General features: G+C 53.3%; 1 protein-coding gene across 5 annotated transcripts in view; it reads left to right on the forward strand.

Annotated features, from left to right (window-relative positions):
- The window catches only part of LOC142492494 (multifunctional protein CAD-like), a 204,035-nt gene that overhangs the window by 49,216 nt on the left and 144,814 nt on the right, over positions 1-10,005 (forward strand). For all 5 annotated transcript variants that reach the window (XM_075595154.1, XM_075595157.1, XM_075595158.1 and 2 more), the window contains one exon: positions 9,032-9,156. In XM_075595154.1, the coding sequence (XP_075451269.1) occupies positions 9,032-9,156 (125 nt within the window). The remainder of the gene's footprint in view (positions 1-9,031; positions 9,157-10,005) is intronic.

The raw sequence follows: 10,005 nt of genomic DNA on the forward strand, positions 1-10,005 counted from the left end.
CTGTGCTGATGCAGGGGAATTTTCAGTAAACAAGTGCTGAGGGTAAAATTGCCTATTAGAAAAAAGGAATTGCTGAACTGTGTAAAAGGTATCCCAAAGTGTGAAGAATGAATGTCATAATACCCAAAGTTGAAACTGAACTCAAGCAAAAAATCACATTATTTGGCTGAAGCAGAGAGATTGCACCTAGCAAGTAAATGGTGTAAAGCAAATAGACGTTTTTACCTAGCAACTGCACATCCTGTATACCTGATGAGAAAATGCATGCACAGTACTGCTGATATTGTAAAACTTACCCAAGAAAGAAAAAGTCTACAGAGATGCCTGTGAGAGCTACGACCTCTACAAGCAAAATATGCCCACCTGTAGGACTACCACAATTGGGTATTCTAGCAAATGCAGTGGCAACAGCTGCAATAGCGCCTCCTGAGGTCAGGAAGAAAATTACACCTGATAGCCTAAAAATGGAGGACAAGATGCAGCGTTCCTGTAATGAACCCTACCCCACGGAAGAGTGGCCCTTCCAGTCCAATAAAGAGGAGGACATTTCTTACGGGGAACCCGAACCGAGTCACACCCACAAAACACCCCAAGAATGGTGGGGGTGCCTGAACTCGGCACTAACCGAAAAGACCGCTCCCTTTGATGACGAATATGATCAGCAGGAGAAAGAGCGGGAGCACTGGATCACCGAATATTTCCGTCGGCTATTACAGTTGCAAGAAAAGTGGGGTGGATCCAGTGACGCTGCTAAAATTGCAAATGAAGATGGAGACCCCAGTATCCCTGAAGGGACGGTGTCATCCAAAACAAAAAGGCGAAAAAAGAAAAGCGGTTCTTCATGTTCCGTGGAAGGAACAGACACGTCCGCAGATCCTGTGGAGAAAAAGGGGGACCGAGATGCCCTGCAGCCTAGAGAAAATGGAGAATTCGTCCCGCGGTTAACCGAATATCCAGATGGCCCAAGGCAGAAGTCGTGTACCCCAAAGAAGTGTCTGTCCGGTGCCAACAGTGAGGAGCCCTCAACCAACCATCCCAGGGAAGTGGAGCCGCAACCAGTGAGTGACGATCCCTTGACCAGCCCTGAAGATGCCCTGAAAAATGCCAGGCATGACTGTGATATGCTCCGTGAACAATTGAAACAAAAGGAAGATGGTTACACAGAGCTACAGAAAAATAACGTGAGGCTACAAAAAGATGTGCTCACAATTTTCTCTTTAGCCAGGACTGTGACGGGAGCTTTGTGACAGGCTATTAATAATACACAGAAAATATATATAACTGGGTTGAACTGGGACGAGACTTAGATATGATAAAATATAATTTATTCCTTGATAAAGGTGAACACACAAGATATACAAATAACAGGCAAAATATGGACACTTACTTAAAATGGAATGATGAAACAGTCACATCTGGACTGGCAGTTCATACAGCAATCTTCATAATCCCAAGACATGAAAGACCTTGCATGAAGATATGAGGACCCTTGAGTAAAGGGTGACTCTGACTTAAATACCATGTCAAACTCATCTCTTAACCCTAGATGCCGAAAAGGCTAGCAAAAGTCTTTGAAGCAGATTTTGGGCTTCCATTGTTTAGTGTGAAGTATCACACTTAAACTAGTCAGTTCCTGGGCCCAGCATAAACAATTAGGCAATTTAGCCTTTGATCACCAGGCTATGTAAATTCTAGCAGGATGTCCTTCCTGCTTATTACCATAACAGAGGGAGTCTGCAGTTTCCAGAACAAAACCAAAATTCCGTATACACTGTAAATAACTTCATAACTTCAGTTCAGTAATACTTACTGGCACGCGAGACATATTAATGCATTCCGTCACGCATGACGCTCCCAATGAGACTAAATATTACCATGTAATATTAAAATTAAGAGAGATATTAATATGTCTCTTCGAACCGGCTAAACATCAGGTGTTTGTATTCATTATTTGTGGCTCGGTCCCACGAATACACATATGTAATTTTTAGCATGTTCAGCTGAGGACATCTCATAATATTCTTATATTTAATAAGGTCACTCATTCTGATATTTCCTTGTGTAACCGCACCCCTGGCCCCATCCATACATCCTTTGAAGCAGGGACCCCTGGGTAGTGGACATTTGTCACCTGGTGCTACATGTCACACCCAATGCCCCAGCCTGGGTCTAGCTGTCTCTACCAGCAATATACCCTTGGCCTGCAAATTAGATATTAACATACTGTACACTAAAAACCCCTTCTGCTTTTCACACCCAACTTCAATCAAGCCTTTTGAAGCCCAGATTTTCTGAAAAGACACACCACAGTTGTATTTTCTTAAACTGTAGCTTATTAACCCCTTAAGCCCCAGTGTGTGTGGTGCAGACACTGGCCCAGAAACAATACATTTTTACAGGGGAATAACCATTTGGATATTGAAGCGAGGTAAAAACACATTACTGGACCTCAGTCCAGTTAACCCCTTGCTTCCCAGGTGAGGGTAGAGGGTGGCCAATTGGGGTGTAACCCTTTTAATCCCGGGCCAAATCCTCCCCATCGTCACAAGGACAGAATTGGACGATCTCAAGACTGAGCTAGATACTGCAAATGCTACTATTTCCGCCATGGATGGAAAGCAGAGCCAATCTGATAAAATGGTGGCTACGCTAAAGCGGAAGTTTGAGGAGGCACTGAAGCAGATGACAGTCTTCCAGCAAGAGGTTCACCCTCTTCGCATAGAGCTGAATGCCTCACAACAGGAGGACAACAGTGTCCGGATAGAGGTGGACATATCTCAGAAAGAGGTTCAGACACTCCGCAGAGCACTGGATGCCTCACATCATGAGACCAACAGCTGCCGCACAGACCTGGAAGTTTCCAGAAAGGAACTACACAGTCTCACTGAGGAGCTGGACATTTCTAAAGAAATAATTGTCAATCTTAATACAGATCTCCAAGTCTCCCAGAAGGAGCTTCAGACCCTCAACCTAGAGAAGGAAGTCTCACGCCAGGAGACTGTCATTCTCAAAGCAGATGTGCGTAAATGGAAGGAGGACTGCAAAGAGGCCCTGAATAGTACAGAGACTGAAAAAGGAGAAAATTTAAGATTACAAAGAAAAAACTTAAAACTCAAAGAAGAAAATTTTAATTTGACAATCGACGTCAAGGAAAAAAATGAAAAGCTGCACGAGCTTAAAGAAATAAATAGACTTTTGGAAGGTGAGAAGTATGAAGCAGAGCACCGACTGCAGAACCAACTGCAAGGTCTGCGTACGCACCTCGAGAAGACTGAGGAGTGCTGATCTCAAGCACCTTCAGGAGGAGACACGAATAAACTGGAGAAAGGGCTCCAATCCCAGCAGGACTGAGGGTTCTCTTCCTCCATCCACTCTCATTCAAGTCACAGAGATATCTAGAATGAGAGTAGAAGGATGGGCTTTGGCCGTGGCAAGCCCGAGCTTCCCAAAAACAGGGGAGGTATGTAACGGGAGTAATCCCTGTTCAGGTAATGTACCTCTAATCCAGCAGTGTGGTGGTTAACTGCTTGTAGTCAATTAACAAACATCACCTGCCTGATTAGATGGCTTAGAAAAGCCTGTCTTTTCAGACAGGAAGTGAGACTCCTTAGCTCACACTTGAGCTGAACTTGGAGACAAAACAGAGATTGTCTTGAGCCCTGCCAGAAGAAACAGCAGAGCTGCTTTCAAGACACAGGGGAAACTTCTAAACCTGAATGCTGACAAACCCTGAGGAAAAGGGAGCTGAACCAGGGACAGAGAAGATTTTCCCTCCAAACCACAAGGAACAGATAAGACTTTTATTTACAAGACTTTTTATATCTCTTCATTTCATGCTATATGTTTGGGGCTGGGAGACATGCTTATCTAAGGGAGTGTGAACCACATAGTATTTCACTAGAAATACTCCCAAGTGAATTGAAGCTTTGTTTACCCCTTGTTTGGATGGTTTCCTGATGTTAAGGAAAAGGCGCAATAAAAGGCTTATTTAATTTCACCATAATCGGTCTCCCTTGCGTACCTCTGTGAGCGTCCGCCTACAGTCATGTCACATGACCTTGCGGTGTCATTTGGTGCCGGGTTGCCATGGCGACGCGGGACCTCTGTAGCAGCCGTGCCCCGCACTTTGCGCTCGCCTGCACTAGTAGACTGCGCACATCTTCCCACCGTACAGACTTGCGGGCACCGGAGATTGTGCTACTGTGGGGGGCTCCATGCTTCTGAATCGCACCCCCCCAGTGATAATCCTCTGGAACAGGGGTGGCCGCTGCCGCGCGGCTTGCAACTTTACCGAAATCAGCAAGTCTTGCTACTTCTGTAGTGGGGACCGTGTGATGACGCCGCTCGGACCTGCTGACCGTCTGTGCTCGTGTTCATGTCTCTGTGATACATTCTGTAACCGCCTCGTTCAGATCCTCACCGCAGTGTACATCGTGTGCCGGCACCGATTCTGCCCCCCCCCCCCCCGGCAGCCTCGTGCTAACCTGTGCGATCTCCACGTCCTGGCAGAGGGCATCGCCGCGGGCGCCGAACCCTCTAGCAGCAGGAATGTTCTTCCTTGTGTTCTCAAGCTAACTCCCGGAGAGGCCGGATATTGGGACGTTTGTACTTGGCTTTTGTTCCAATTTACCAAACCCGTGCCTTGGAGCTTCTGAGAGTACCCCAGGCCGGTGGGGATTGGCCACCTTTTTTAACGAGCCTGCCGGGCCAGGTGTGGTTAAGCTGCTAGGCCTGGCGGTCTCCGTTTTCAGGTATGGTTAAGCTGGTAGGCCTGGCGGTCTCCGTTTTCAGGTATGGTTAACCTGCAAGGCCTGGCGGTCTCCGTTTTCAGGTATGGTTAAGCTGCAAGGCCTGGCGGTCTCCGTTTTCAGGTATGGTTAAGCTGCTAGGCCTGGCGGTCTCCGTTTTCAGGTGTGGTTAAGCTGGTAGGCCTGGCGGTCTCTGTTTTCAGGTATGGTTAAGCTGCAAGGCCTGGCGGTCTCCGTTTTCAGGTATGGTTAAGCTGCTAGGCCTGGCGGTCTCCGTTTTCAGGTATGGTTAAGCTGGTAGGCCTGGCGGTCTCCGTTTTCAGGTGTGGTTAAGCTGGTAGGCCTGGCGGTCTCCGTTTTCAGGTATGGTTAAGCTGGTAGGCCTGGCGGTCTCCGTTTTCAGGTATGGTTAAGCTGCTAGGCCTGGCGGTCTCCGTTTTCAGGTATGGTTAAGCTGCTAGGCCTGGCGGTCTCAGTTTTCAGGTATGGTTAAGCTGCTAGGCCTGGCGGTCTCCGTTTTCAGGTATGGTTAAGCTGCTAGGCCTGGCGGTCTCCGCTTTCAGGTATGGTTAAGCTGCTAGGCCTGGCGGTCTCAGTTTTCAGGTATGATTAAGCTGCTAGGCCTGGCGGTCTCCGTTTTCAGGTATGGTTAAGCTGCTAGGCCTGGCGGTCTCCGTTTTCAGGTATGGTTAAGCTGGTAGGCCTGGCGGTCTCCGTTTTCAGGTGTGGTTAAGCTGGTAGGCCTGGCGGTCTCCGTTTTCAGGTATGGTTAAGCTGGTAGGCCTGGCGGTCTCCGTTTTCAGGTATGGTTAAGCTGCTAGGCCTGGCGGTCTCCGTTTTCAGGTATGGTTAAGCTGCAAGGCCTGGCGGTCTCAGTTTTCAGGTATGGTTAAGCTGCTAGGCCTGGCGGTCTCCGTTTTCAGGTATGGTTAAGCTGCTAGGCCTGGCGGTCTCCGTTTTCAGGTATGGTTAAGCTGCTAGGCCTGGCGGTCTCAGTTTTCAGGTATGATTAAGCTGCTAGGCCTGGCGGTCTCCGTTTTCAGGTATGGTTAAGCTGGTAGGCCTGGCGGTCTCAGTTTTCAGGTATGGTTAAGCTGCTAGGCCTGGCGGTCTCCGTTTTCAGGTATGGTTAAGCTGCTAGGCCTGGCGGTCTCAGTTTTCAGGTATGGTTAAGCTGCTAGGCCTGGCGGTCTCCGTTTTCAGGTATGGTTAAGTTGGTAGGCCTGGCGGTCTCAGTTTTCAGGTGTGGTTAAGCTGCTAGGCCTGGCGGTCTCAGTTTTCAGGTATGATTAAGCTGCTAGGCCTGGCGGTCTCCGTTTTCAGGTATGGTTAAGCTGGTAGGCCTGGCGGTCTCAGTTTTCAGGTATGGTTAAGCTGCTAGGCCTGGCGGTCTCCGTTTTCAGGTATGGTTAAGCTGGTAGGCCTGGCGGTCTCAGTTTTCAGGTATGGTTAAGCTGCTAGGCCTGGCGGTCTCCGTTTTCAGGTATGGTTAAGCTGCTAGGCCTGGCGGTCTCCGTTTTCAGGTATGGTTAAGCTGCAAGGCCTGGCGGTCTCAGTTTTCAGGTATGGTTAAGCTGCTAGGCCTGGCGGTCTCAGTTTTCAGGTGTGGTTAAGCTGCAAGGCCTGGCGGTCTCAGTTTTCAGGTATGGTTAAGCTGCTAGGCCTGGCGGTCTCCGTTTTCAGGTATGGTTAAGCTGCTAGGCCTGGCGGTCTCCGTTTTCAGGTGTGGTTAAGCTGCTAGGCCTGGCGGTCTCCGTTTTCAGGTATGGTTAAGCTGCTAGGCCTGGCGGTCTCCGTTTTTGCTGCTATTACTATTGACTTGTTATTACACTGGTGAAAGTTTGAGGCCGGTCTAAACAGCCGGGTCCTGGAAAAGTGCTGCGTGTGCTGCGTGTGCTGCGTGTGCTGCGAAACGTCGGCATCGCTAGTGACCTGGCAAAATAGGGGGACACATGTGCGTCCCTGAAGCCTCTCGCTGCAGGGTAACCCTCCCTTTGCTGCCCGGCACCCCCCTTGCTGGTGCTGGTTTACCCCCACCCCCCTTGCTGCCCGACCCCCTTCTCCCCCCGCCCCCACCTTTTCCTTCCCGGATTTCCCAAGTTTTGCCGATTCTGTATCGAAGCCTTAATGTCAGGAAGCCGCCGAATACTTTAACCGCTAAAACCCGCTGTAAATCGCTTTGCTTTGGGCGCCAGAAACTGATGCGAATACTCTTGTTCTCGCGGGCGTTCTCGGGGGGCGTTCTCGGGGGGCGTTCTCGGGGGGCGCTCTCGGGGGCGCTCTCGCGGCTTTACTGTAACGGATCCTTGGTTTTGTTTTTTCACTGGGGTAAAACGCACAGAAAGAAGTCGGACGTGGTTGCGAGTGACGTGGCGGCGGTGTCTTGTCGGCACCACGGCAAAGTCTTTCCACTTAGAGGACCCTTTTGGTCTGTAGTTATCTGGGCCCAGACTTCCCAAGAGAGGGCTAATCTTCTGCCGACCGGACCGCCACGGCGTGGCACCCAGGCCACCCCCAGGCTGGGACACCTTTCTGGGCTGCCTGACCGGGGCCTGCGAGCTCGCCACCCCCCGAGGGTCCTCCCTGGAGAGTGAATATCCACGGGAACCTACACACGGGACTTAGTGCCGAGTCCTTCCCCTCCCACGTGCAGCCACGGGAACCTACACACAGGACTTAGTGCCGAGTCCTTCCCCTGCCACGTGCAGCCACGGGAACCTACACACAGGACTTAGTGCCAAGTCCTTCCCCTCCCACGTGCAGCCACGGGAACCTACACACGGAACTTGGTGCCGAGTCCTTCCCCTGCCACGTGCAGCCACGGGAACCTACACACGGGACTTAGTGCCGAGTCCTTCCCCTCCCACGTGCAGCCACGGGAACCTACACACGGGACTTAGTGCCGAGTCCTTCCCCTGCCACGTGCAGCCACGGGAACCTACACACGGGACTTAGTGCAGAGTCCTTCCCCTCCCACGTGCAGCCACGGGAACCTACACACGGAACTTGGTGCAGAGTCCTTCCCCTGCCACGTGCAGCCACGGGAACCTACACACAGGACTTAGTGCCAAGTCCTTCCCCTCCCACGTGCAGCCACGGGAACCTACACACCGAGCTTAGTGCCAAGTCCTTCCCCTCCCACGTGCAACCACGGGAACCTACACACCGAGCTTAGTGCCAAGTCCTTCCCCTCCCACGTGCAGCCACGGGAACCTACACACCGAGCTTAGTGCCAAGTCCTTCTCCCACGTGCAGCCACGGGAACCTACACACCGAGCTTAGTGCCAAGTCCTTCCCCTCCCACGTGCAGCCACGGGAACCTACACACCGAGCTTAGAGCCAAGTCCTTCCCCTCCCACGTGCTGCCACGGGAACCTACACACCGAGCTTAGTGCCAAGTCCTTCCCCTCCCACGTGCAGCCACGGAAACCTACACACAGGACTAAGTGCCAAGTCCTTCCACGTGCAGCCACAGGAACCTACACACAGGACTTAGTGCCAAGTCCTTCCACGTGCAGCCACGGGAACCTACACACAGGACTAAGTGCCAAGTCCTTCCACGTGCAGCCACGGGAACCTACACACAGGACTTAGTGCCAAGTCCTTCCACGTGCAGCCACGGGAACTACACACAGGACTTAGTGCCAAGTCCTTCCTCTCCCACGTGGAGCCACAGGAACCTACACACTGGACTAAGTGCCAAGTCCTTCCCCTCCCACGTGCAGCCACGGGAACCTACACACCGAGCTTAGTGCCAAGTCCTTCCCCTCCCACGTGCAGCCACGGGAACCTACACACTGAGCTTAGTGCCAAGTCCTTCCCCTCCCATGTGCAGCCACGGGAACCTACACACGGGGAGAGGGAAGGCACCCAGTCTGCAGAACCTCATTTACAGGAGAAAATAATAACACCTGTTCTTGTAACTGTCCTCCCTCCCCCCCCCACTCCTCTCTCCCCCCTCCCCCCCACTCCTTTATCCCCCCTCCCCCCCACTCCTCTCCCCCCCTCACTCCTCTCTCCCCCCCCCAATCCTCTCTCCACCCCCCACTCCTCTCTCCCCCCCACTCCTCTCCCCCCCACTCCTCTCTCCCCCCCCACAACTCTCTCCCCCCCACTCCTCTCCCCCCCCACTCCTCCAATCTCCTCCCCCTCCAATCTCCTCCCCCTCACTCCTCCAATCTCCTCCCCCCCCACTCCTCTTCCCCCCACCACTCCTCCCCCCTCCCTCCCCCCTCCCCCCTCCCTCCCCCCCTCCGCTCCTCCTCCCCCCCCCTATCGCACAGTATTACATCATCGAGGTGAACGCGCGGCTCTCCCGCAGCTCGGCACTGGCGAGTAAGGCGACTGGTTACCCTCTGGCGTATGTGGCAGCCAAACTGGCGCTGGGAATCCCGCTGCCCGTCCTCAGGTACTGCGCCCCCCGCTGCCCGTCCTCAGGTACTGCGCCCCCCGCTGCCTGTCCTCAGGTACTGCGCCCCCCGCTGCCCGTCCTCAGGTACTGCGCCCCCCGCTGCCCGTCCTCAGGTACTGCGCCCCCCCGCTGCCTGTCCTCAGGTACTGCGCCCCCCGCTGCCCTGTCCTCAGGTACTGCGCCCCCCGCTGCCCGTCCTCCGGTACTGCGCCCCCCCGCTGCCCGTCCTCCGGTACTGCGCCCCCCGTTGCCCGTCCTCAGGTACTGCCCCCCCGCTGCCCGTCCTCAGGTACTGCGCCCCCCCGCTGCCCGTCCTCAGGTACTGCGCCCCCGCTGCCCGTCCTCAGGTACTGCGCCCCCCCGCTGCCCGTCCTCAGGTACTGCGCGCCCCCGCTGCCCGTCCTCAGGTACTGCGCCCCCCCGCTGCCCGTCCTCAGGTACTGCGCCCCCGCTGCCCGTCCTCAGGTACTGCGCCCCCCCCCCCCCCGCTGCCCGTCCTCAGGTACTGCGCCTCACTGCCATTACTACACTTTGCCCCTAGGAGGGACTGACCCCTTAACCTGTCACTGCCATTACTACACTTTGCCCCTAGGAGGGACTGACCCCCTTAACCATGTCACTGCCATTAGTACACTTTGCCCCTAGGAGGGACTGACACCTTAACCTGTCACTGCCATTACTACACTTTGCCCCTAGGAGGGACTGACACCTTAACCTGTCACTGCCATTACTACACTTTGCCCCTAGGAGGGACTGACCCCTTAACCATGTCACTGCTATTAGTACACTTTGCCCCTAGGAGGGACTGACCCCTTAACCATGTCACTGCCATTACTACACTTTGCC

Source organism: Ascaphus truei, chromosome 4, assembly GCF_040206685.1.
Source record: "Ascaphus truei isolate aAscTru1 chromosome 4, aAscTru1.hap1, whole genome shotgun sequence".
Classification (NCBI taxonomy): domain Eukaryota; kingdom Metazoa; phylum Chordata; class Amphibia; order Anura; family Ascaphidae; genus Ascaphus; species Ascaphus truei.